The sequence below is a fragment of the Eucyclogobius newberryi genome, unplaced genomic scaffold (genome assembly GCF_026437365.1).
Source record: "Eucyclogobius newberryi isolate DKJ021-1_F unplaced genomic scaffold, fEucNew1.0.hap1 SCAF_21, whole genome shotgun sequence".
NCBI lineage: Eukaryota > Metazoa > Chordata > Actinopteri > Gobiiformes > Gobiidae > Eucyclogobius > Eucyclogobius newberryi.
This window is the reverse complement of record NW_027315846.1, coordinates 21345436-21373358: the sequence shown is the minus strand read 5'-3', so window position 1 is coordinate 21373358 and position 27923 is coordinate 21345436. Positions and strand designations below refer to the sequence as shown.

Here is a 27923-nt window from a genome sequence, read left to right as displayed (position 1 = left end):
TTTATTAACGACAATTACACGGTCAACAGTTTGACTCATGGACTAGAAAAGTCATAATGATCTGCTGATGTAACCTAATGACTGCTGTTACTCACTAATTATGCCTCAGTCATTTGTACTGCAAAGTGGCACAATACATATCTTGCGTAAACTGTTTTCTTTCCTGTTTGGGTTTCCTGTAACAATGGATTCATTTCTCTGCTGGGGCTATAAACTGAGGTGTCTGTTATTCCGAATGATAAAAAGCCAATTTTAACATACCTTGTGTCGATAGATTTCACGTACCTGTAGATCTGAAGCGCTGTATCATGCTGTACTTTTACTTATAGTTCCTTTGACCTTTGTTCACAGATGTAAACGAATGCCTGAACCAAACTGTCTGCAGCCATGGTAGATGCGTCAACACTGAAGGTTCCTATAGGTGCAACTGTTTTCAAGGATACAAACTGTCATCAGACAACACCTGCCAAGGTAGCATCCAATATTATTATGTTTACAACAAAAGGTTTGCAATACCACTGTCGACTCTCTATCTTCTGTGCAGATGAGGATGAATGTGCGCGTCCAGAAGTGTGTCTCCATGGACGCTGCTTCAATCTCGATGGAATCTACAAGTGCAGCTGTAACCATGGTTACAAAGTCACATCTGACGCCAAAGCCTGCGAAGGTCTGCGAAGAATTATCACCAACTTTGGACTACCGTCTATTATGCACTTTTTGTGACGGCATCATCATGTCCACTAATCATTTCTGTTCAGATGTCAACGAGTGTGCAGCTGCTAATGCGTGCCCTGCAGGAATCTGCCTCAACACAATGGGTTCCTTCACTTGTCAGAACTGCAAGCCTGGCTTTGGACTGTCTGTGGATGGACTCAGATGTGAAGGTACAAAATCCTTTCTAATGATTTACACAAACTGCACTTTTAAACAAACTCTGGAATGAACTATTAATTACTGTGTGCAGATTTGTTGAAAAGTGGTCTTTATTTCCAGATGTGGATGAATGTGCTCAGGGAGATGTATGCCTGGGTGGGATTTGTGCTAACACCGACGGGTCCTACACCTGCACCAGGTGTAAGGCTGGCTATAGAATTACCTCAGACCGTAGGAGATGTGAAGGTAACTAAGAAATCCAGCATTTGTTTTTTTTAAATGCATACACTGAGGAAATCTGAACTGAATCGTAGCCTGCTGCTCATTATAACATTGTGTTTTGGAATGTGTTGTGGCTCAGATATCGATGAGTGCCAGTCTCTGTATACCTGTGCCAACGGGATTTGTCTCAACTCGGAGGGCTCTTACACTTGTGAGAACTGCCCCTCAGGCTACACAGTCTCATATGACGGAGAGCTGTGTGAAGGTGAGCTCTCTTTCACCTTCACTTATAGACTTCTGTGTTTTTGTCTATTAACAACTGTGTTTACTACAATTTCCCTCCAGATATCGATGAGTGCAGACTTCCCCACACATGCCCACAGGGAACATGTACAAACATTGATGGCTCCTTCACCTGTCTTAAGTGTCAGCCTGGGTTCAGAGTCTCTGATGATGGTCTACAGTGTGATGGTGAGCGGCACATAACTCACATTTATTTTCTGGCCAAAGCAATAAATCATTTGTTAACTGATTGATTGAGAATTCTTGGATGAAAATGTCGAATCCCCCAGTGCTCAGACGTCACATCATAGATGGATTTTACTACCATCTCGCTCTGTACGCTGAGATACTAATCCACACATGTTGTTATATATGCAAATATAAGTATTTGCCATTACCAATGTAACTGCTGGCAACTGAATATGGTCAGCCATAATAGAATGTATCATGTATGTATGCATATTCTTTTCCAGATGTAGATGAATGCTTGGTGGGTAATGTGTGCCCAGGCCAGCAGTGCCTCAATACTCCAGGAGGATACACTTGTAGAAGCTGTGGAGATGGACTGCAACTTTCCAGTGATGGTTTCACTTGTGAAGGTACTGCATATCTAACTTCAACTTAAACAGGTGCTAGTCACGTTTATAGTAGAAGATTATGTTTAGTTTAGTGGTGCCATCGCTCACTTGATGTGTGGAATGTATACATTTAAACAAATGAGTACCTCTTTGTTAATTATTGTGTTAATGAAATATTTAAACATTGTGTAGTGCCAATTTAAACTCAATTGCTTTGCAGATGATGACTCAGAGTCCTAAAGTGGTAATGTTGTGTGCCATTCCACTTTACAAATCTAGAGGAAAAAAAATGTAGATTAAAAAGTATATATAGTTACAGTAAAGTTTTGCTCTTATTTAGATAACCATATTCATCTATACTTGGAATGTTAAAACGCCTAGTTCATGATTACAGAAAATCTTTACTATGCTATGTAATTTGTGATGACGGCTGCTTCCATGGATCTGGGGAGGTTGGGTTTGTCATGACTTCATGAGAAGACCAAAAAGGAATGATTATTTAAATAGGCTCAGTAAGTCATATACACCACACTGTTGTTTTTAATGAAAGCGTGGATGGAGCACAAGAGAAGATCCCCCACCGATATGTGTCTGAACTCTGGGAAAGAAGTTCGATAAAACAAGCCAACACCGGCTGCAGATAGGATTTTAATGAAGGTGTCCGATGCCATGGAAAATATTAACGCTTTAATTTTAAATGAAGTGAACCACTCCCTTGGTGTCCATGTTACTGAACTTGCTCCTCTCACTCAAAACAGAGCTGTCTCAACAATTTAACAATAGCCCACACTCTATTCGACTTAAGAAACGCAATTTCCACAGAATCACCCAGAATGTCCAGCGATCACATTGAAGCAATGACTGTTTGTAGATTCACTGATTATATGGCCCTGCTTGCCTTTTTGGACTGGATGGCCGTTCTGCATACTTATCTTTCCACCCTTTTTAATAAAACACTATCAGTGCAATCTAATAAGGGCTTTTCTCATTATGCATGTTCATCCCAATCCAGTTCATTTAGCAGATAGAATTAGTGCTAAAACTAAAATAACAAACTGATTTTTATACAATGATTATTTTGTATTGCAGACATCAATGAATGCCTGACCCCAGGAGTTTGTCCTATGGGTGTTTGTACCAATACAGAGGGCTCTTTCTCCTGCATGACCTGTGACCCTGGCTACACTGTGGCACCCAATGGAAACTCATGTGAAGGTACATTATTTCATACCATTAACACTCATTATGGTATTATGTGTAATCATTATCTCACTCATAGTCTGAAACAGCAGTCAGACTGACTCAGTAAAGTGAGCTTAGGCCATTATTGCTTTCACTGTGGTCCTCATTCATCACTATTCTTGACAACTATATGTGTTGCAAAGGAGCTATACAGTACCAATGTTTTATCCATCTTTGCTGTGTTCTATGTGCCAGTCTCACATCAATGCGCCAAACAATTCTAAAACACTGTTGTCTGAGTATTACTTAAAGGTAGTTTCCTCGTGGTGTGGACTGCCAATTAGTCTTCCTGCCACGTATCAATCATAGAACACACCTACCGCTCACCTGCAGCCTATCTAAGCGCTTCTCTGCTTCCGCACGGGTGGAGTGCGCACACTGAACGCCATGTGTCTAGCCCTTTAAATATGTGTTTAATGTGCATATTAATTGGATCCACAGTGCAAGGCTGTGTGAGGAGAGGGAAGATGGTGGTTTGAGCAGGTTATTAATGAGTTTAGTGAGAGATGAGAGTTTTCTGTGCACGGAGAGAGCTGGAGAGGAGCAGGTGCTTTCTCTGTGGCTGCTGCAGCAATCTCGTCCTTCACCAGTTTTTAGTGCTTCAGTGAGTCGCAGAGCAGAGATCACTCATCAGAAAAGTGCAAAGTGTTTTCAGCAGGGTGTGCTTAGTGTGTGCACACAATAATAGAGGGACCTAGTTTTGCCACGCTGCAAAGGGTCCCGGTGTGTGTTGGCCTTTACACTAACAAGATTTAACTATTTTGCTTGTCTTAAACTTGTAGCTAATTTATTTTAAAGTTTTTTAACAAGCAAGGTAAACCATTTAAGTATCTAAGATTTTCAGAATGACCTTCCACAATCTGACACTGTATTCAAGTTGATGTTTAGTCTGTATTGTCATTAAACAGTAAAACTGTTACAAATACTTAAAAAAAATTGGTAACATTTTATAATAACTACACCTTAACTAGCCTTTTATAAAACATGAATGAAGACACAATTCATAATGTACAAATGCTTTATTAAGAATTTTTCAAGCTTAACTACTTATTATTGACCATAACTCATAATGCCTTATATAGGTAAATAGTAATGGTGTGTTCTAGGGCATTTGTGACAGCATCTCTATATTACTAAACGCAATCACAGAGGCTCGCAATTATGGCCCTTGTTAGAAGCCACAGGTGCGTCCTGCATTTGGAGGTGAATGGAGCGGCCCCTGTGTGACCCTGTGAGTGCAGCCACTGTTTGCAGTCTGCAGTTTTGTGTTTTACGCTTTGCTCCTCCCTGGTCCTTGCCGTGTTTGTTTTCGCTTTTCTCTGCGTGGTTCTAGAGCTTGTTAGATCGAGTTTATGTGGTGAAAAAAATCCTTTATATCGCTGCCACTGTGAAGGATTTAGGCTTTCATAGACGGCACACTGAACGACATCAACCCAAGAGCTCGTACTGGCCCTCGCTCCGCTGCGCACTTTCACTCCTCCACCTCTTTTCTAAATAGTAAAACTCACTCCCCTAATGTCTTGAGTTGTTGTAATATACTGGTAATTGTTTTCCGACTTGACGACTAGAACACAAAAACTCAATAACAAAAAATGTCACTCTGAGGTCAAAGCTCTGACCCCTGGAACGCAGCATAAAAACCTGAATTATTCTTCATAAACTATTTGTTCACTATAAATTAAGTTTTTGTTCATGCTTTATAGAGGCTAATTAACGTGTAGTTATTATGAAGTAGTGGCATAATTTCCTCTCTTTATTTAGACGTGAATGAATGCAACAATCCTCAGACGTGCAGAGGCGGGATCTGCACCAACACCATCGGCTCCTTCAGCTGCTCCTGCCCCAGCGGCTCCGAGCTGGTGCACGGGACGTCATGCCAAGGTAAAAACACTTACCCTTCCGCAGACACCCACCATGACAGAAGAAACACAACATTGCCGGCGACCTGCTTCCTGCCCATTAATTCATGTTGGCAGCTGGGTTCCGCTTTGTGTCCCAGATATCGACGAGTGTTCGCAGGCCGTCGGGCTGTGCGGAGAGGGGCGCTGTCAGAACACGGCCGGGTCCTACGTCTGCTTGTGTCCTGATGGATATACCACCGTGGAAGGCAGAAACGGCTGCCAGGGTATAGTATAATAATAAAAATAAATAGTAATAGCACACAGGAACGGCAATAGCAGTAGAAAAACATAATTTTGATTTATAGGATTTGCTGTAATTGGGTGAGGCAGGCCAGTGAGTGAGAGATGTTTCTATAAATGTAATGTGTCTGGGTAATGATATAGATAGACAGGAAATGAGCTGACTGGAATGATGCTTGTTAAGTTCACCAGTCAAGCATAACGTTATGAAGTCAATAACAGTATATCGCTTCATCATAGCACCTGTTATTGCATGGAATATTTCAGTTAACAAAGACCAATTGTTATAGTTAAGCCACTATTTATTTCCAAATGTGCAGCTCTGAGGTCAATTCAGCTGGTCTTTCAGCCTTGCCATTACAAATAGATAAACGTGAACATGTTGTGCAGTTGTTTATTCTACATACAGTGACACAAATGTCAGAGGTTTGAGAAACAGCCAGAAAATGTGCACCTATTTAAAAAAAAGTCCTTGGCAAAGACACGCAATGTGACTGTCTCTAAGTTAACATATACGCTGTATTTTTATATTTTTCCACTAACTTATGCAAACTCTATGAAAATACAAATGACATCATACTATAACAAATGTCATGGTAGTCATAATAATACCAACTGTTCAAGGGTTTGTTGATGTTCACCATGTTAGAATCACACACGTTTTTCTTCATCCGTCCAGGTTTCTGGTGCTCAGTGTCACCTTTGACCTCTGGCAGGAGCATCCAGCCTTTCTGTCTAATCGCCCTTGTCCTAATCCACTGTCTCATCTCACTCTCCCTCAGTTTGATGTTTATCCAGCCGCACCCTGTGACCCAATAGTCATAGCACCATAAAAAGTCTCGTCAAGAATAAAAGAATTTTCCCCCAAAAGAAACCAGCGCATTGTCTGTCAGAATATATAAATTAACTGAGCTAAGATGACAGAACCGCATCTGTTTTTTTTTTGGTGTGTCTTGTAAGTCAATGACACAATGTTTGGCTGCTCAACTGTGCTCCATGAAGTGATGTAAATCAGGTAAAGCTGGCTCCAGGCCTTTGTTACACGCTGGCAAACAAACAGGTGACTGACTTAGGACAGTGTTTGCGCTGTAGTAACAGACTGAAGGGGCAGATATTCTACAGTGTGTGTACTCTGGCCACCTGCCATTACAAATACAGAGTTCTAATTATTCTATAAGTCAACAGTTGTCACACATCTTCTCGCAGTCTGCCATTGTGTCTGCTTCTCTGACACAATAAAAGCCAGATCCCTCTTACATGGGTACGAGGGCGTGTCAGTTTACTCTGATAGATCGGCTTAGCTAGGGAAATGACTACCAGGTACCTTTTTGCTTTAGTTTAACATAATAATTTTGTCTCTTTCTATTTAAAAACTCTTTAAGTTGACATTCTTTCAGTTTTTGTCTTTTAGTGCACAAAAACTTACCTGGGTCACAGCCACATCATTTTTCATTTCATTGAGCTGCTGAACTTTGAAATAAAACTCTTGTGAAGTTCTTGTGTTGGATCCAAAACTGTCCTCTCATAGCATATTTATGTGTTTGCTTATTGTCTGAAATCAGTTCTCCTTGTTTCAGCAAATGTTCGTCTACATTTCTGTCTCCCAAAGATTCCAATTATCACAAGCTGGAAAAGGAAGACAGGCTTTTCTTCCGCAATATATTTTCCCCTACCTTTCACCCGTGCTCCAAGTACCTAACAAGCATACATGCTGTAATGCTGCAATTATCCACAAGTAATTCACGGCTAATCGAGCATGTAGCATTCGTTATTATATTTTGCCATTCAAACGGAATGCTCTAATCCCTGGAAGCTGACGTACATAAATTCTCCCTTTTTTGCTTCCTGTTTGTCAGTAAACCGTTAAGTGCTTCAATCGGCCAATGCATCTCGTGTGCTTGATTACAGACTTAACAAGCGCACAAAATATATGGAGGTATTTAGTGATAATTAATATGTCCAAATCTACCTTCCAATTATCTCTCCCGCTCTGCTCTTGTTTTTCTTACAGATGTGGATGAGTGCAGTAAGGACGTGTGCATGCGAGGCCAGTGCGTCAACACTGATGGTTCCTATTTGTGTTTGTGCGAAGCGGGATTCAAGTTCAACACCGAGACAGCCGATTGTGAAGGTATAACTCATATAACCTCTGTGGCATTCTTTTATATTTAATCATTTACAGCAAATGCTCCTCTTGAGCTTTCCACTTGTCAACTTTTACACTTGGATCGTCACGCTACATTTAGATTTGCTCATGATTGATTATGTATTGCCTATGGGAGCCATTTTCCAGCAGAGAAGGTGCCTGGCCCGAGCTCTGCGCCGCTCTGGCCTCCCAAAGGTGCTGTGAATGACCCCTTTGTTAGCAGGAGGTGTTAGGGCTTGTGCAGTATCTACCTTTGATTTCCTCTGCAGGTGCTTGGATTGCTGTCATAATATTGTGCTTGGTCATTTGTGTCGCTCAGTGGAATTACAGAGGACGGTTATAACTCTGGACTCCAGGAGGACTTTCACTGGAGGACCATTAGGGGAGAATGCAAGAACTAGTGTTGACAAGGCTACATCTGTTTAGAAAATTAAAAACAAGTGTGAAGAGTGAATCAATCAATATCTACTTTTCAAAAATTGCGTTTGACAGACCATGCAATTATTTCAACCATACAATTTGAACAAACATCGTCATTGTAACAGGTCAAGAGGGCCACAATATGAAAACAAAGTGAAGGTATTGAAGAGAAGATGGAGAGGTTGAGGGGGCTGAGTTGGTTCTGCTGCTGCTGTTGATATGGGGCTTAGGTGTAGGGCTGAACGACTTTGGAAAATCTGTTTCTGTTGTGATTAGACTTGCGAGTTCTATTTTAATTCTGTTCAAAGCCCAGGAACATTGAAATTTGAGAGAAGACTGAAATATGAAGTGCTTAACTAATGCAAGAATCCCATGCTTTGCAGAACATTGTTTGTTGAAGGGTTCTTTACCTTTTTGACCTCGAGGCACCTCTTTTTCTGTACAAAGTAACCTGGCCCAAATTAAAGGTATTATATTTCACTGGTTATTCAGCCCTCAAAGAGGTGCTTGCGGCTTTACGTGGAGCCTACAGTTTACCTAAAACTACAGTTTTAACTAGATTAAAATCAATATGTGGGTGTTTGTAGAGGAAATTATGTTACTTAAATGATGTTACCTAAAGTGCCTCTGACAGGTTGGACCACTTATTGCACTAAAATGCAGTTAAGATAAATATATTTTGAATTAAACTAGTGTGGCCCAGCAAATATTGTAAAGTTCTAACCCTCACGCCTCTCACACAGATCAGAACGAGTGCACAGATTTCGGAAGTTCCCCTTGTGGTACTTGGCACTGCGAGAACACCATAGGATCTTACCGGTGTTTCCAGGGCTGCCAGCCTGGTGTGAGCACAGACGACGCCATGGACTGCGGTGAGTTAATGCTGCAACTTAGTACTGTGGTAAGTGTAAGTATTTAGAGTAAGATGTATGTCACGCTATGTGTGTTTTTATACCAAAGACATCTTCATTGTTCATAACCAACCAGCTCTATCTCATCAATTGTATAGGAGAAAGTGTAAGCACAGACAAAACAAGTATTCAGACTTTTGTAAGTGTTATCTTTTATTATTTATTTGAATTCATTATCACTGTACCTGATTTAATTATAGATAGAGCATGTCAGTGTAAATTCCTACTATGCGTTCCTTCCTTGCAATCTGTTTGGCACATAAAAGCATATCAAAAGCACTCGGGAGCCCACGGGGGAGACGCGCAGAAGTGGCCATGAAATGAGAGCACTTAACAGAGTGGACTGCACCGTCATCTGGAGCCGTGTGAGAGGCCCGTGCTGATAACCAAAGTTACATCCATTTTTCTGCCAACACAAAGAGCTTCTGGCACAGACATAGGCTGTAACATGATCAGCGCCGCATCAGGCCAGCGGAGAAGGTCCCTTAACTCCATGTATCCTCAAGGAGTTGTCCGGTCACCTGCGCTATTGTGCCGGGATCATCCATCTGGAACCACAACTCGCCAAAAACAACAACGGCTACATCTCCACAGTTTTCAGAATGCATTTATTGGCTGAATTAAACACAGGGTTTTGAATATTTAATAGTTTATTGTTCAATGATGGCTCATGTTTTGCCTTGCTTGTAGTTACTATAAACCCAGGACAGTTTTTTTGTTGCCTGTAGGCTTTATTAGACAGGAGAGGACAGGGTGAAATGTGGAATGAGAGCGAGGGGAAGACATGCAGTAAATCATAGGGTCGGGATTCGAACTCACGACACTTAACTCACGACATTAATACTCTGTCCAAAAAGTTGTCAACTGACAGGCTAAAAGGGGATCGGATGACATCAGCATCACTGTGTTGGACAGCACATGGTCACTTTGGGTTTGTGGGGCGCTGTGTTCCAGAATGGCTCTTTTTATGAGACGGTCCAAAGTCCACAGGAGGGGAGCCTTGACCAGCAGCAAACCCACCCTGTGCTGACCTCAGCCCAGTGTGGCCCACTCCTCACGGCTTTTATGATGCTGTCTGTCTGGCACCAGGGTCTGTCGTCTGATAAGAACCAGCTGCTGACCTATTTCTCCCTCTTTTTATAGTAACACATGACTGAGGCTGAAAATCTTACAATACAGTCACTATGTTGAAAATTGTGGTAACAATATGACTTGCTGATTTGTACCTTTGACCACTTCAAATATCAAATGCATCTAATTCCCGAAATTGAAACTGCATTCAAATCAGCAATAAGCTATGTCATAGCACTGCAAAACAAGGATCATGAGAACTTCAACAGTTTGTTCCAAGGTTCAACCTGTGCACTAAGAGTCACTTTCACATACATTTAGATTAGATTATCTTAAATTACTTATAGTGGATTTTAAGTAGACTTTACCCCTTTAAGAAGGGGTAAAGACTTTAAGAAGACTTTACCCCGCCTAAGGCCCAAAGTCACTGGGATAGGCTCCAGTCACCCACGACCCCTAATGGGAAAAAGCAGTAGAAAATGAATGTATGAATGAATACTTATAGTGGTCATCATTTGTATGACCTAACGTTAGTTCCTTTTATATCAAAAGTTAAAAGTGAGTTTGCTCTTGGTGAGTCAAGATGAAAACAAGATGAAAACATGAATATTTTCTGACTCCCCAACTCCCTAGTTCACATATTACTCAACATTACTTATCTATTTGAAGAGTTGAGATGATGTTTACCCTGTTTAACCATCTCTCCCTTGTTGCCGTGTTGTGTTGCCAGCTGCCTGTGTTTTCAGACCTGCTCACATTGACTCATAGCCTCAAACTGGCCCTTGAGAACGGAGCCCTGTGTGTCCCAGAAGGCGGAGCAAACAATGGTGGCTTGTTTCACCTCACGATGGGAAGTTGTGCGAGATGCTGCCGTCACCTCAATAAAAGTCCAGAGAGGCAGCTCAATTACTCCAGGGCATTTTTGTCGGCTTGTAAAAATCATCAGATATTTAAGTGGAGGCCAGACGCTGTAATTTGCAGTTTTAGCGCTGGGGCGTTGTTTTATTTTTACTCGCTAGCTGTCAGAGGGGCAGCGGTTGTCTTTGGCTCCCATTGCAACACTCATTAAGATTTAGGGACTATAATACAAAAGGGAAAAAACAGGGTGTTTTCCATCCCAGCATCTCAGAGTTCACCGTGCTACCAGGCCATATGTAGTAGTAGTAGTAGTAGCACCAGACAGCTATATAAAGTGCACTTGCAACATATTGTTTTAAAGCCTAAATTCTCCATCTTACTCATAAATTCCCTTGAGGTGTTCCACGGCTTTAAAAAGCAAGGCGGAAATTGTGTTGTGGTCAGGCCTCTACAGACTTTCCATCCCAGTAAATGTATAGCCATATGTACAGTACACTTGACCGTGAGCGTGTAGCGTGTAACATGTCAGCCTGAAAGAAAAGCCGTATAGGAAGTTGTAGATCTAATTGAAAACTTGTGCCTTAAATCTCATCCTTGCCCACCTGTATGAAAGACCCCCCACATGTGAGGTTGCCCACTGAGCAGCGGAGACGTGTGGGCCAGAAGTCAGAACTATCATGTTAAATGGCTGATGTGATTTATTTACAAGGCTACATTTGAATTATTTGCCTGAAATAAATGCTAATAGAAACAAGGGTGGACAATATTGGCAAAAAATATATATATATATAAATCCTATTTTTTGAGTGTCTCGATAACTATATTTATTAAAACAAAATAATGCAACGGAAATGTGTTACAATGTGTCTTTAGACGTATTATTTAAGGTAAAATGGGAAATGTCTGCAAAGTAAATTACAAAAGTGCAGAAATATCAGCCTATACCATTATTAAAAAGTTTATAAGAAACCTTTTAATCAGCTCTTTTTGTATAATTGTAAACTATTAAACAGTTTCTTCAAAACAACATTAACAGTATTATCTAAATGTTTGATGTATTGCCCCCCTCTAAATAGGAATGTTTTTTTAATTATGTAATATGTTTCTTAGGCCCTCATTTGTGGAATGCTCTGGTACAAGTAGTAAAAAACGTAATAACCTGCATTCTTTTCCTGACCCCACTCTTTTATACAAACTATGAGTCGCATGCTGCTGATTATATCCCCAGACACACACGAATAAAAACAATTTAATTAAATAGTTTTGACCTGCACTTTTTAAATTCCTCCCCGGGATGAGACCGCGGATCGCCCCGGTCGTTGTCTTAAGCATATGTTTTTCAGCAGATTGGGTTCCTCGCTGCACATGCCTGCGCACTGATCATTTCTCGTACAGCGGCTTTCATCACCTTCTTCTCAGACCTCCCAGCCGGACTTTACTGTCATTCCAACATTCCACTTAAGCTCTTTACACTTGGGTCCCTCACACGCCGATAAACCCGACTCTCATTGAACTCCTATTTCGAAATCATGTCATTTCTCTCATATTTGCTCTATCGCCGCACATTCTTGGCACTCAAATCCATGAAATCTAAATCGTATGTGTTCCTACTTTATCCTTTCGGAGTCATCCACATTTCATTCCCTTTAATAAATGGTGGATTGAACGTAGGCTGTTTAGTCCTGGGCATTTTATTAGCTTGTGGGAGACGCTGTCTGTGACCCCAGCGGCATGTAAATGAGAAAGTGCCAAGTCAGGACTGGAACGCTGACAGCTGCGGAAAGGACTTAGTTAGTTGTACACAGGAAGTAGAGATTTGGTCCAAACTGTGGGCCTAAACTCCACAAGCTTTTTCTGGCCCTCAGCCCTCCGTTTTGTAGCTGTTTTGTAACTCCTACAGAGTTTATGTTTCAATGGCTTTTTGAGATGTAGAACTACAAACTGCTTTTAAGCCTGGATAATCGTTATAAACAAAATCTACATCAGTCCCAGGAAATGAAGGAAAACTTTGGCAGTAAATAATTCCCTCTTAAGCTTTTGTCTTCTGTGTGAGTCTGCTGTGTATCTGTGATTTGACATTTCAGGTCTTTATTAGTTTTGGAACGTCACAATATCAAATTGTCAATTATATTATTCACAATAATTGAACAAGTGTGAAATTCTTACTATATTTTCATTCACATTCCTCTTTTATGTGACCACTGATCACCTTTACGAAATGGTATTTTCAGAATGAACTTATTTGTGACCAAAATGAGCCAGATAAAAAAGCACTTGACATTTAGCCTTGAGTTTCTCGCCAGGTCTGAAGGGGCACATTGATTTTCACGTCATAAATCAGCTTGTTAGAAGTATTTTTGTTCCCTCGGAATGACAGCGTTTGATATTTATGACACAGACGGGATTCCTGGATCAAATTCTAAACACCAAACCTGATCTGAATATAACACGCCATAAATAAAACCATCATAATAAGTAGCTATGATTATTGTTTGACTTCTGTCTTTGAAACATTATTTGTCACGGCGCCGTCTGAAATGGAGGCCGATCACATGACAGCGGTTCTTTGTGTTGGTCAAATGTGAGTGTGTCGTGGCAGTCCAACAATGACAGATGACAACTCAGTGTGTGACAGTGTTACACATTTAATGGCTCACAGCTCGGCCTGCACCACGTCCCACACTCTGGAGCCGAGCCACTTTCATCTATTGTTTGAACTGTAAGAAAATCTGTACGCTTTTTTGGGAATTGTACCCATTTGGTTTAGGCTCATTTTAACAGTATGTAGCCTCCAAAATACGGCTGAGAAATTTGATCGGCTTGAAGAGTGAAATTGCCCTTTGAACCGTCTGCTTTAAAATACGCGGATCAACACTCGTGGAGTTTTAATGTGTTATTTTTTTCAGCCCAAACTGTCATCTACAAATGCCAATTTTTCTATGACTGGCATAAGAAAGCAAAGATATTATGTTTGAACAATTACCCAGCAAGCAAATACACCCACAGGGTATATAATTTCCCCATAACTTTGAACAATGTTTCACTGGTTTCTCAGACCATTGGCAATATAAATCAGAAGGTCATGGTTTATAAGATTACATTCAAATGGACAATATGAACAAAAAGTATGGTCATTCAGTTCTTATTTATATTGGAAAAAAGGATGAGGAATGGTGCTCTCTGGTGTTCTAGTACTAATAAATGCAGCTAACAGTGAAATGGTCACAATGAACCATAATTTTACCTAATATTTGCGAATGTTATGTTTTTGCTTTGCATGCATTGTGTTGTTTTAGTGGACTCACAATTACAGAGCTATTAATTTTGGAAATGCAGTTGTGTGTTTCCAAAGGCAGTTTAAGTGTACCTGTTATCATGACGCTGACCTCTTCTGCACATATTTTATTTCTGCAGATATCGATGAGTGCCTCGATGAAAACATCTGTGGGAACAACGGCATGTGCGAGAACACGGACGGCTCGTTCCGCTGCCAGTGCGACCGAGGCTACAGCAACCCTCCTGGAGACGGGACCAGATGTGTGGGTACGTCACTGCTGACAGCACATCTTCAACGCAACAAACTGTGCCATATACAAAATGTCCTATTATCATTATTGGGCCGTAGGATTCATCAAAAAGTATTGTCATAACCGCCGGCAATGTTGACCTTTTAAGATAAAAGAAAATGTATATAAAATAGCCACTGTCACACAGACATTATTTTACCCACATGTATCTCCTGGCTGTGGTTGTAATTTGGGGGTTATTTTGGATGTCATCTGTTGCCGTGGCTGTGTGACCTCTCCTTACATATTACATTTTTTTTTATTATCACATTATTATTTTACCCACAAGTATCTCCTGGCTGTGATTGTAATTTGGGGGTCATTTTGGGTGTCATCTGTTGCCGTGGCTGTGTGACCTCTCCTTGACCTCTGCGCCTGTGTACGTGCTGGGTGTTGCACTGACCTCCTGCTGTCCCTTCTGTCTCAGACGTGAACGAGTGTGAGATGAGCGAGGCGCTGTGTGGGGAGGCCCTCTGTGAGAACCACGACGGCAGCTTCCTGTGCTTCTGCCCCAGCGCCAATGAGGAATTTGATCCCAAAACCAGCCAGTGCCGCCCCATCGGTAAGAGCCCGGGGATCACGGCTGCAGTCCGTCCCGCCGCTCCGACAACCAGTTTTCCCTGATTTAATGAGCCGTCTGTCATTATGCAAACACTAAGGGTGACGAGGTGGACATGACTTAACTCCACCTTTGTCCAGGGGATCTCTTGACTTGGCTGTTTCCATTCCAGGCTGATGCTATGACTGGGTGGATTGGCTCCAAAAATTGTCCTAATCCTTCAGGATAATAATAAAGTTGAAGCTGTAGTAGAGCTTGCCAAACAACCTCAGGGTGTATAAACCTATTTCCAGTAAGACAAACACATTGAAGGTGTACCAGTTGGCACTTGGCACCATCAGCTCATCCTTTGTGTTCTTTAGGTGCACATGAGAATATAAGCATTTGTTAGAGAGATTTTCATTCATGGAAATGCACTGTGTGCAGTGCGATAGGCGTGTGTGTACACAAATTGGGTCTATTTACATTATTAAGCGGCGCTCCCTCACTGGGGATGTTTTTCCTCCTGCCTGGCCGCTAAACCCCAGCTATGCCTTTGTGTAGCTTTTTGCCACATTCCACTGTTTGCTTTCGACGTGTGTTAATCAATCATGTGAGAGTGAATGGTGTGTTGACTCACATGCCAGTGTTTCCATTTGGCTAAGCCAGCAGCTTACGGGTGAGATGCCTGAGCCCAAGCCTCTGGATGAATGAGCGTGCTCAGCAATGGCAGAGCCAAGGCACTACCTGCCCAAGGCAGGGACACGCTGTACCAACAACTATAATTATTATTCAAAAGGAACTCATGAAACAATTAAAACAAGTAATAAAAAACATAATTGACTAGTTCCAGACTCTAACCTCTTGCTATTTCATACAAATGATATGGTGACCAAACCCACCATTCTTCTTCCTCATTCAGTTTCTGCATCTGAAGAGAGAAAGGAATGCTATTACAATCTAAAAGATGCCAACTTCTGTGACAACGTCTTGTCCCGAAACGTGACCAAACAGGAGTGCTGCTGCACTGTGGGAGCTGGCTGGGGGGACAACTGTGAGATCCACGCCTGTCCAGATCCAGGGAGAGGTAAGAGACCATGTATTGAATGCAAAAAACACTTGTGCAATGGGGATGGTTTAACTCAAATTTTAAAGTTAAAGTAGATGATCTGCACTCTCTCTGACTTGGACCTTTTGTTTCAGATGACTACAACCAGCTGTGCCCTCATGGCAGTGGATTGTTGTCTGTGCCAGCGTCCAGCGTACAAGCTCTGGGAGACCAGCGCCCTTATATAGGTACTCATCATCTCTCCACACAAACTGTACAACACCACTTCTTTGTACTGACTTAAACCATGACATGTATGTTAAACTCTTGTCAAACAGATGCCAACGAATGTGAATTGTTTGGACCTGACATCTGTAAGAACGGACAGTGCTCAAATCTGTTCTCAACGTATACCTGCTACTGTCGCTCCGGCTTCTACTACGACAACATCCGCCTGGAGTGTGTGGGTAAGGAAGGCCCCTCCATCTCCAATGACCTTTTCCCTAAACACAATGAAATATTAATATTTATGTTGTACTTTTTGTGCAGATTATGACGAGTGCGAGCTGGGTAATGCGTGTGTGGATGGAGTATGTGTCAACACTGCCGGCTCTTTCAACTGTTTTTGTAGTCCTCCATTAGTGCTGGACAACACGCGGCGCCGCTGTATTAGCCTCAACACTACAGGTTAGCCACAAACACATACTTATGTCAAAACTAAACAAATACTGTAATACCGCACTGAGTCACTTTTGCTCTAAAAAACAATCCGGGTTGTGCTCATGCTTGGCAGTTTGCTGTAACTTAGTGTCCTGTTGTAGAAATAGCTGACCCTGACCACGACGTGCACATGGACATCTGCTGGCAGCGTTTGGAAGGAGATAACATATGTTCGGAGCCGCTGCCGGGACTGAGGACCACGTACACCGAGTGCTGCTGCCTGCACGGTGTGGCCTGGAGCGGACAGTGTGCCTTCTGTCCCAGGAAAGACTCCGGTGAGAACTTAAGACCATCCCTGTCATTTCAAAGATACTTTCTTGAGACTGATTGAAAATACAATCAACATGTCTTTGTTGTCTTTGTATATTTAGAGGACTACGCCATAATGTGCAACCTGCCGCGCAGAGGGGGCACTGACAGCCTGAGAGAGCGGCCCGGTTATGAATATGGAGTGGAGGGACTGGACGATGAGACAGAGCATATTGTGCCACCATACTGGGACAACTACGGAAACCCAGCAGGTCCATATGAAGTCCCTGAAGGTGTTCCTCTCTTCAATGACAACGACTACAGCGTCAGAACGCCTCCAGTCAGGGTTCCAGTTCAGCGACCCAGAGAGCAACTGCCACGACCTGTGGACTTTGCTGGTGAGTGTCTTCTTCATGCCGGGTGGGCTATCATAAATATAGCCTTTTATACTTTTTTGTTAAGTATTTATTTTAAGTTTATTTATGTATAATTATTATTATTACCAGCTAAAACATTGGAAGGTGACCGGTAGATCAGTGGTTCTTTTCAGTCGCAAACCCCAAAATAAAAAGGTTGGCGACCCCAAAGGGGATAAAGTAGTAAATTATTTTGAGGCTATAGACCGAAATAAATGAGTTTGTTACGCGCCATTTATTTAAAAACGATATTGTTTAATTCTCATTGCATGTCAATTTGCTGTTGTGATTGGCTAAAACTTCTTTAAAAGTTGTTCATCACATTTTATTAACTTAAGCATTATGTTTGTTTAAAATGAAAATACGTAGTAAATTCCTGATATCTTTCACAGAGCGGTATGAAGGTTTTGAAGGACTCAGAGCAGAAGAATGTGGCGTTTTAAACGGCTGTGAAAATGGCCGCTGTGTCCGAGTGAGAGAAGGCTACACCTGCGACTGCTTCGATGGATACGAACTTGACTTGAACAAAATGGCTTGTATTGGTAAGTCCTGACAAAAAGTGCAATTTTAAAATACAACCCTCAGAAATGATTTGCTTGATGTAACTTGGCTTTTAGTGAAACCACAGTGAACGCTCTGCTGTGCTTACAAGTGTGTTGGCAAAGGATGTTCTAGTGCTGTAAATCAGCTTGCATAGAGCTGGGCTTAACATCCTTGCATTAGACTCTGTTTTATTTGAAACTTATGACAGCAATGCAACTCCTCAAAACCACAAACTTCTGGTCAGAATTTACCTCCTTCAGCTCAGCCAAGGAAAAAATGGCCTTGAATTAGAGCCCTCGGTTTTTCAGATTTTAAGAGATGTAACGTCTTTAAGCGAGCTGTTTGTTTTGTAGGAAAGCGAGACTCTCTTGTCATAATGAAATGCTGTGATTACAATATTCTGTCTGCACACAATTTATCAACTTCAAGGTCAGACATTTCCCCAGAACTCCTGACTCTGGAGACATGTGGGAGCTGTGCGGCCCATGCCATGCTGGCTTGTTAAAATATCACCACCACCGTTGTCTTTAGCTGAACATAATATAAACAAAGAAAAGGTCATGGTAGATAGACTCTTATAAAATGACAATCAGACCGCCCATGCAGTTAACGAGACAGAGCATTCACTCAAGGCCAGAACAGAAACACAATATTTGACTTGATTCTCGTGGATCTCATTTAGAACTGCTTAAAATTCAGGTCAGTTGCAAGTTCAGATGTTGAGATTGTTGCCAGCTAACTCGCAACATGACGGAATGTGTAATTTAACTAAATGGATGAGATAGAAAAAGTAGTACCAATAAAAATGTTAGTTGTGGAAAGGCTGCTGGCCCGCCACAAGACTCTTTTCATTTCTTTAAAAAAAACACTGATCAAGCGATTCAGTTGCGTTGTCCTGATTGTGTTCTTCTAAAAACAATCAAACTACTAATTCTACTCAACGCTACTTTAGTGAACCACATCCGAGGTCACAAACCAGACAGAAGACTTAAGGTCACTATGACAGATGCGCACGCAGCTGTTCTGACAAGCCCTGCTTCTCTGCAGACATCAACGAGTGTGAGGACATCAGCGACAAGGTCCCTCTGTGCCAGAACGGACTCTGCTCCAACGCTGAGGGCTCGTACAAGTGCACCTGTTTGCCCGGCTTCGTGGCCTCAGCCCAGCCACACAAATGCATCGCTGCCATCCCCGAGCGACCCACAGGAACAGACCGGAGGAAAGACAGTGACTGAGGGGAGCCTTCTGCTGCTCCAAAGACTTCTACAGCATTAAACCTCCTCCCTTCATAGTGCACGCATCAATAACACCCTGATTAAATTGAACAGTGAATGTAGGCTATCATCAGATTTCTATTTGCCTTAAAGGGATTCTGTGGACTGACATCTTGTTTTCGACAGGTCCAAGTCACCATATCGACAATGTTTCCTGTTCTTGTTCTTTACCTGCTTATTTATTATTTTGTTCCGACGGGCCTCTGCAAACAAAGTAGATTTCAGATGGCATACGTTACTCCTCTTGTCTCACCGCAACATTTCAAATGTATTTCATCTCTGTCAAATGTGTTGTGGAAGATCTCAGCTTCAAAATCATTATAAAAAAGTATAATATTTATAAAGTTACAGATTAAGTTAATGCAAGGGCCAATACAATGTAAGATGATGCCACAGTTGCCTGTTGGACATCTTCAAGTCAGGACAATGAGCAGATGGTGTGTGACTAAAAGATTGTAAATGTATAATGTCTAAATCTTCTTTGTGTAACTCAAGGCAAACTGAGTACTCACTGGTCCCTGTGTGTAACTTTTTACCAGTATTTTTCTAAGACATGAATCCTAACAGTATTCCCATGTTTCGATGCACTTGTTTCAGTTTTCATTACCGTAAAATACATTTGGATCACACTAGCTCATTCCTATACGTGCATTTCTAATTGCAGAAACAGGTTAGATAATTTTTGTACAGATCTAGCACTATGTATTATTTTTGTTACATATTCTCGTAACGCATTATAGGTCAACCCATATTTTGATATAACACATAACATATATGTAGATGTATACATGTTTGTACAAATGTATCTTTAGTGTGAGGGGAGTGGCTGACACTGTACCAGAAGATGTATCCTGCCCTGTGGAGCAGACTATGAAATATATTTTTGGAAGTGACAGCACTTTTTGACAAACTCTTGACTTTTGAAAGACTTTGAAATGCAAGCACAAGTGTGCAGCACAACTTTGGGACTAATGATTAGTGATCGAGCATTACCACTCCATCATGAATGTAGCTGTCACCCTTACTCTCTTTAGATGTGGGTTTTTCATACTCAGGTGTGACATCATGTGACATTGCACCAGCAGATTAACATTATGTATACTATTTATATCCACAGTCTGTTACAAAAAGCCCATGTTCCAACTCATTAACATTGCAGTTTTCTCTTTATGGTTAAGCAGAAGAAAAATCTAATTTTAGTGTTAAATCTATGGTCATTGAAAATATGCTCTTTAATTTTGATTACCTGTTGACAGTCATGTTTTTCAGTCATCAAAATAAAAAATATACATAAATGTTGTGGGAATCATTTTTTACACAGCTTGAAGAAAAAGTAATATATAGAGTTATATTATATGCATTCTAAAAGACCCCGCATAACTTTATGTTTTATTATATGTTAATTGATATGCGTCTTCGTTTATTTCATTTGCATAGGCTCATTGTTAATTTCATTATTTACACATTTAAAGAAAGCTACACATTTTTATTTCAAATTTGTTCCACACTTACTGTCTTTTAGCTGTACCACACCGCCCTCTAGTGGCCAATAACAAACCTCGCAGACACCTTTTTCCATAGCTTCCATGTTTTATTGGTTTGCGGCATCTTTTCGGGGGATTCTGGGATTTTGTGTTCCGCTTCCTGCATCTCGCCTTTTCCTGTCACTACACCGGACTACAGCTCCCAGAATCCTCCTCGCGTTGTTCCCGTGTAGTCAGTAGTCCACTCACTTCAGTCCGCTCCGACTCACGCCGCCGCTCTGTTGCTAATGAAGGTATTTTCAACATGTCATAGATGCACGTGATGTTTGTGAATGTACAGCTGTATAAAGTCATTGTTTACAGGCGCACGTGCGTTTGCGTGCGTCAGCGTTACGTGTTTGTTGCCCTGTCAGACGTAAGTGATGAAGGCAGTTTTCACAACAACCCATATCAATACAGCTTTCTTTTCTACTTTAAAGATGCAGTGTGTAACTTTTTTGGTAGAGGGTCTGCTACGTCCCACAGTATAGCACTTAATAAATCTAAATTGAAAGAAACAGTCAACAGGGTAAGTTACGGGTCAGGTCTATGGAGAGGTGAACCTGCTTACAGTAAGAACGCACGATTTTCAGTGTATTACATTTGAGTTAAAAAAAAAAAAAAAAAAAAAGCACCATGTATAAATGCATAATTTGAACAGTTTAACGCTGTACTGTGGGATATTTCAGGCAATGCAATAACATCGTCATGGTGATGAGCAGCTGCCAGACCCCCGCAGCCGAAAAGTGACATAGTGCATCTTTCAGTAACCTTTATAACATGTTTTTCATATGGTTGAATAGAACCAAAGTAATCCTGTTCTTGGCTGGAGGAGAATCTGAACCTTTAATGAAGAAGATTGTCTCAAATGGCAGAAGAATGTGTCACTCTGGGCAAAAATCAAATGGACAATTCATCAGTGCGACATCGGAAACCCACTGCCAGCTCCAAACCGGGACAGAATCCAACCGCACGCTTGTCCAAAACGCAAGGTGACACGCTGTCCTCGAATGGGATCCCGGATGAGTGCTCGGATGAGGGCTCCGACTCGCCTGGAGGTCAGACGTCTCGCAGAGTCCTTCTTCCTCTGGTGGCGGGCATCTCATTCTCCACGCGCCTGTACAAGATCACGGAGCCCCCGCACGTGTGGTCAGTGACTATACCGGGCACGCCATACTTAAAACTACCTGTGCATTAACTCTGCTGTTTTTCCAGCTGGGATGAGACACACTTTGGGAAAATGGGGAGCTACTACATCAACAGGACTTTCTTCTTTGATGTGCACCCTCCTCTTGGGAAGGTACAAGGACGTATACGTTTATGCTATAGTAGATTGGCCTTAACGCTTTGTTGTCTGTCAGATGTTAATAGGTCTTGCTGGTTACATGACTGGTTATGATGGTTCGTTCCCATTCGTGAAGCCTGGAGATCGATACGAGCACCACAACTACTGGGGAATGAGAGGGGTATGTTTGTTGAACTTGAATGAATGGGCTCCAATATGACTACATTATTTTAATTTTTAACTATAAACCAATCCAATTACATTATGTTCTTCAATGTAGTAGTTTTTTTTAAAGGAGACATACTATGCTTTTTCCAGGCACTTAGTATTGAAATATAACATAAGCAGGGCATCATTTTTTTTTCCTTTTGTTCATTTTAAACTGCAATATTGATGTAAAACAGCTCAGAAATAGAAATAGATCTGTTGACTTCCTGTTCAAAACCTCAGAACTGATAAGCTCCGCCTCTGCATAGTCACATTCCGCTTTAACAAGCAGCAGATTTTTATTATTTGCATATTCTTACAGTTGCAAAGTGGCAATGTGACATTTTAGAACCTTCATCACGCAAAGTCTTCACAACTAAGTACAGTGATGTGGCTGGGGATAGGGGGTAGGTGAAATCAGGACTTTCCGGAGCACTCGAGCCTCAGTTGCAGAACTATCCAGGTTTAACTCAAACATGCAGGAATCAGTCAAATTACAACTATGAGTAAACTCCCATATCTATCCATGTTTAAAGTGCATCTGTATATTCCCACAGTTCTGTGCTGTTCTCGGCTCTTTCCTCCCAATCTTTGCCTACCTCATTGTGCTGGAACTTTCCCGCTCCCAGACGGCTGCTCTCATCGCCGCGGCATTGCTATTATTTGGTTGGTAATTTTTTTTTACATACATTCTTGCATATATTGTCAGCTTCATAAATATATTTGACCCATGTCTGTACTCGGACAGACACAGGCTGCATCACTATATCCCAGTACATTTTACTGGACCCTATCCTCATGTTTTTTATCATGGCGGCGCTGCTAAGTATGGTCAAGTTTCATCAGCAGTCACACTGGTAAGACATATCAGCACTTCCTCAAATCTAGCTTTTACTCAGTCAAGGGACTTATAACTTAGTGTTTTTGTATTGTTTTGTTCTTCCAGTCCGTTCTCTGCCCCCTGGTGGCTGTGGTTGGGACTCACAGGGTTAAACCTGGCTGGAGCTTTAGGGGTGAAATTTGTGGGTCTGTTTGTCATCACACTGGTCGGGTTGAACACAGTATCGGATCTTTGGAGCGTTTTTGGAGATCTGAACTTATCCTTGGTAAGTGACATGCTTTTACAATGTATGATTTTTACTTTTACAGTATGATGCCTATGTAATATCCTTTTGAAAATGCTCATTTGATTTGACTTTTTCTGGCAGGTCGATATTGCAAAGCACTTTGTTGCTCGTGTATTTGGACTCATTCTGCTGCCCCTTTTTCTTTACGTTACAATATTTGCCGTTCATTTTGTTGTTTTGAATAAAAGGTAAAAAACTCTATTCATTATTCTTCTCAGTCAAAGTCAAATTGTAATATTAAAATCCCTCTTTTACCAGTGGACCCGGAGATGGTTTCTTCAGTTCAGCTTTCCAGTCCCGTCTCATTGGGAACAACCTGCACAACGCGTCCATGCCTGAATGTGAAGAGACCGTTTCGCTTGCATTTTATTATCAAAGGAAAATCACCAGTAATATGATTGTTTTTCTAACATAGACTTGGCGTACGGATCCACCATCACGATCAAAAACCTCCGCATTGCAGGGGGATACTTGCATTCTCACTGGCATGTATATCCAGAGGGAGTGGGAGCGCGCCAGCAACAGGTGAGTGTTCCAAATAATATGCTAAAAATCAAATCAAATTGTTTCTTCCTCACAGTATTGTTTTTTTTTGTTTAAGGTGACAGCATATCTTCATAAAGACTATAACAACTTGTGGCTGGTTCATAAGCATGATTACAATAACTGTAAGAGGAACTACTGTGAATGGAAATATGAGTAATGGTATTTGGAGAGCTCAGTGTTTTTTTTCTGCTTTCCTCTAAGCTCATCCTGAGAGCCCCACTCTGGTTCGCCATGGTGATATCATTCGCCTTGAGCACAAAGAGTAAGAACCCGTGGTCGTGATTAAATGTAATGATGTGTAAAACCGTGCTATAATCACATTCTTTCCATTTGCAGGACAACTCGTAGTTTACACAGTCACCTTCACGAGGCACCGCTCACAAAGAAGCACTTCCAGGTCACAGGCTATGGCACTGTACGTATTTTTCCTTAAAATCCAAGTACAGATATATTGTACTGTGGCTCTTGGATTCAAAATAAAACCGCTGTGTGCTGTCTACATCCAGTTATAGAGTGTTATTAGCGGTCACAAACCAGGAAGTAACACACTAGTTGTTGTTAGCAATGGCTTGACGGCAAAGCTGCCCTCTGTAATGACATGGGATTATTAACTCATCGTTGAATCATTTTTATGCTTGGAATGCATTAACAAAGTGAAGAATACGTCCTTTATCCTATTAGACATTAAAGCCAAATATAAAGAAAAATAAAGAGCCAGGGTACCTCAGGAGAGTTGTTTTCGGGTCGATTTCAGCAAATGTTACAAGGATGATTTTCCGCCCAAATAAAATACATACAGTATTTTCCGGACTATAAATCGCACCGGAGTATAAGTCGCACCAGCCAAAAAATCCATAATAGAGAAGAAAAAAAACATATTTAAGTCACACTGAAGTATTAAATGTGGTTACAAGTGTGAAAATAACAAAAATATCAAATATAAGTCACTCCGGAGTATAAGTATATCAGTATAAGTATAAGTCGCACCCCGGCCAAAACTATGAAAAAAGACTTATAGTCTGGAAAATACGGTATTTAACTATCACAGGAACTTACGAAATCTTTCAATAAGGTGAAAATGTTACTTAGTTCTACTTTAAGCTGTTAAAAACAAGCTCCAGCGCCTGGAAAAGATGCTAGTTGTCTTTCACTTTACCCTGAAACACATCACATGCTCTAGTCTTATGGCAGCAGTGGGGTTTGAACCATTGATTTGCAGCGTGTCTATTGTTAGCATGAGGCTAACAGATAGATGCTTTGTAATCAAGGCGAAACATTACCAGATATTGTATTTTTTGTTCTGCTGTAGAATGGCACTGGAGACCGCAATGACCTGTGGCAGATCCAGGTGTGTGGGGGACGCCCCGGGGACCCGGTCAAAGTGCTGCGCAGCAAAATCCGTCTTTTGCATCGAGCCACGGGTTGCGTGCTCTACTCCTCGGGCAGGACACTTCCAAAATGGTACTTTACTTGTTTTAGTTTGATTTGAATATCAAAAATAACATACTGTACTCAGACTATTGTTCTAAATGTTTGTTCTTAAGGGGCTGGGAGCAGGTGGAGGTGACGTGTAGTCCTTATCTGAAGGAAACGCCAAGTTCTCAGTGGAATATTGAAGATCTCATTAATCCTAAATGTGAGGGAATTGACTTTTTTGCACTAACATTCTCAAATAAAACCTTTAAACTCTTTTATTTATTTATTTTATCCACCAGTGCCCAACATTAGTCTCTCCGTGTTGAAGCCACACTTTCTGGAGATCCTAATTGAGTCTCATATTGTCATGTTAAGAGTAAGGACGGCACATTCCCAGAGACATTTAAATAAACAATTAACAAACAAACATCTTATTTTAACCAGGGAAACAGCGGTTTAAAGCCAAAAGACAATGAAATGACCTCCAAGCCTTGGCACTGGCCCATCAACTACCAGGTACATCTTCAAATCCATATCATTTCATATTAATCATCGTAATAACTGCATCTTTTTCTTGATTAGGGGTTAAGATTTTCTGGCGTGAACAACACAGATTACCGCGTGTACCTGCTGGGAAACCCTGTATGTCTGATATCAAGCGCCATGTGTGTTTCATGGGCCAAAGCTGGTGTAATGTCATTTTCACTCTGTCTCTCTCAGGTGGTCTGGTGGATTAACCTGGTCAGTTTGGCTCTGTATCTGCTAATGGCCGCTGTCGCCTCCGTGACGGTACAAAGAGGCTTTTCATTGGGCTCAAAGAGAAAAGGTAACGTCGCAACAGTGTCTCCGTTATAGTTCTGTGCCGTGACGGTTTTGTGTGTTTCAGAGCATCTACGTGTGCTCAGAAGTGGAGGAGGGCTGCTGCTTTTGGGCTGGTTACTGCACTATGCTCCTTTCTTCGCTATGGGCCGCGTGCTCTATTACCACCATTACTTCCCCGCCATGCTCTTTAGCAGCATGTTAACAGGTAATTGAGACTTTTATGTGTGCACAGGCATCATAAAATCTATAGATGAGGATATTGTAATGGTATTGACTTGACAAAATGTTTATGATTTGGAATTGAGCAAACGTAATATATATCCCCGCTTTGGGTAATTTTGGTGGAAAAGTAGAGTTTCCACCAAAATTACCCAAAGCAGGGATATATTTTATTAAAAAGTTGTGTTTTTTAATTAAATGAAGCAAAGAGGAATTTGTATTGTGATGTATTACAATATTACAATATATAAAATACTGTATTGCATCCCTAATAGATACAGAGTAGGAATCTTTAAAACTACAACGCATTATTTTGATTTGTGTCAGGTTTTAGAATCTGAGCCCAGTTCATTTAGTCCAGTTCTAGGTCTGGTTTAGTTTTGGTCTTGTTCAGTCTAAATTTGGATGTGGTTTAAGGTTCAAGTAAACATTCAGTTTGTGTCATTGAAAATGTTTTGTGTTGTTACAGGAATTACCTTGGACATTTGGTTCAAAAGCGCAGATCTCCTCTTCCGTGCACATTATTCAGACTGGCTTCAGTTCTTTGGTCAAATAGTCCTTCTGCTAAGTATTGTTTACAGGTAAGCAAACAAGCTCATAGCATGGAGGAACTTAACTGAAACGTACTATTTTTAATCGAACTGTTCAAACATATGATCCACAAATGTTGAACCTTACAAGTATTCTCATATTAAACTTGTCATGTTGATCTTATGGTTTACAGTTAGTTTACTGACAAAAGTCACTTCTTTGGACCAATAATGGCGACACACAAAATAATTTCTCTTTAATTTAGAGCAAGAATACTCCAAAAAATTGTTGTGCTTTTAAATGGAGATTCTGTTTAAATGTGTCTTATTTATTTTTGTATTTACACATTTAAAATATGTAAATGTTTTATTATGATTTGTGTGCTGCTACATTTTCACTTTGCCACAGGTCACCCTTGAAAAAGTCTCGATCTGGTCAAATAAAGGCTAAGAAATCATTATTTGTACTGAATACAGAAAACAGAAAACTGATTCATTGTTTCAGCTTCCTGTTATATACAACATTTTGAGGACTTTTCCTCTCTCCAAACTGTTATTTCGTTATAGATTTTAATTACTATTGCAACGCTCGTAATTTTCTTGAGATTCCACAATGTTGTGATGTCAAGATCTTTTTGTAACAAAAACTTTCTTTGTCTTTGATAGTTTTTACCTGTTCCACCCGCTCTCGTATGGCATGTCGGGCCCTCTGGCACACAACCTAAAGAGTCATATGGCTGGCCTGAAGTGGATGGACTCATGGGAGTTCTAGTTAAACTTAGTCATAATACATAATGTCTTAGTATTCATAGTTCTCTAAGTATGGCATTGTTTACTGTATCTCTGCCATGATAAGGTTTACTTTCCATGATATTCAGTGCAATAGAAAATCATTTAGATTCTTTAGAATTTAGACGTGGTACTGTCTTAGATTCCTTCAGTTGAAGTAGTTATCTCAAGTGCCTTTATGTGAACAAGGAAAAGTTTTGGTGTGTTGGTGTGACAGAACAACGAAAAATGTGTTAATCATGTCTTAGTCTGGTGATTACTTTGTGTCCACATGTCATGTCAAGTGTTATTTTCTGTTTGATTGTGTGAAAGTGTTGATAATATAATTATAATAATAAAACATTTATTTTCCTGGATTTTG

The 27923-nt window shown here is 40.9% G+C and overlaps 2 protein-coding genes across 2 annotated transcripts in view; both read left to right on the top strand.

The window, feature by feature from the left end:
• LOC140370501 (latent-transforming growth factor beta-binding protein 2-like) overlaps positions 1-20348 on the top strand; it is a 108747-nt gene extending 88399 nt beyond the window's left edge. Inside the window, exons 20-41 of the mRNA XM_072457666.1 lie at positions 352-471; positions 545-667; positions 759-884; positions 994-1119; positions 1235-1360; positions 1441-1566; positions 1851-1976; positions 3045-3170; positions 4959-5078; positions 5197-5322; positions 7350-7469; positions 8648-8776; positions 14159-14287; positions 14738-14872; positions 15702-15935; positions 16052-16144; positions 16235-16363; positions 16446-16583; positions 16718-16891; positions 16988-17263; positions 17674-17823; positions 18872-20348. Coding sequence (XP_072313767.1) covers positions 352-471; positions 545-667; positions 759-884; positions 994-1119; positions 1235-1360; positions 1441-1566; positions 1851-1976; positions 3045-3170; positions 4959-5078; positions 5197-5322; positions 7350-7469; positions 8648-8776; positions 14159-14287; positions 14738-14872; positions 15702-15935; positions 16052-16144; positions 16235-16363; positions 16446-16583; positions 16718-16891; positions 16988-17263; positions 17674-17823; positions 18872-19059 — 3140 coding nt within the window. The 3' untranslated portion in view covers positions 19060-20348. The remainder of the gene's footprint in view (positions 1-351; positions 472-544; positions 668-758; positions 885-993; positions 1120-1234; positions 1361-1440; positions 1567-1850; positions 1977-3044; positions 3171-4958; positions 5079-5196; positions 5323-7349; positions 7470-8647; positions 8777-14158; positions 14288-14737; positions 14873-15701; positions 15936-16051; positions 16145-16234; positions 16364-16445; positions 16584-16717; positions 16892-16987; positions 17264-17673; positions 17824-18871) is intronic.
• Positions 20349-20809: 461 nt separating this feature from the next.
• On the top strand, positions 20810-27825 carry pomt2 (protein-O-mannosyltransferase 2). Its single transcript, XM_072457885.1, has 22 exons — positions 20810-20875; positions 21425-21770; positions 21837-21921; positions 21983-22087; positions 22671-22779; positions 22862-22970; positions 23060-23219; positions 23322-23428; positions 23499-23581; positions 23656-23765; positions 23842-23908; positions 23988-24048; positions 24123-24201; positions 25096-25247; positions 25331-25422; positions 25502-25578; positions 25647-25718; positions 25785-25844; positions 25923-26028; positions 26089-26229; positions 26713-26824; positions 27440-27825. Exons 2-22 carry the CDS (start codon positions 21490-21492, stop codon positions 27543-27545), a joined length of 2274 nt encoding a protein of 757 aa, XP_072313986.1. The 5' UTR covers positions 20810-20875; positions 21425-21489; the 3' UTR covers positions 27546-27825.
• The last annotated feature ends 98 nt before the right edge of the window (positions 27826-27923 follow it).

What these genes read in the sequence shown, in the direction of transcription:
- pomt2 (XM_072457885.1), top strand. Translation starts at nt 21,490, where the DNA reads ATGGCAGAAGAATGTGTCACTCTGGGCAAAAATCAAATGGACAATTCA. An exon ending in ACTGGCCCATCAACTACCAG is followed by an intron (nt 25,719 to 25,784) that starts GTACATCTTCAA and finishes TTTCTTGATTAG; the next exon opens with GGGTTAAGATTTTCTGGCGT. An exon ending in ATTGGGCTCAAAGAGAAAAG is followed by an intron (nt 26,029 to 26,088) that starts GTAACGTCGCAA and finishes TGTGTGTTTCAG; the next exon opens with AGCATCTACGTGTGCTCAGA.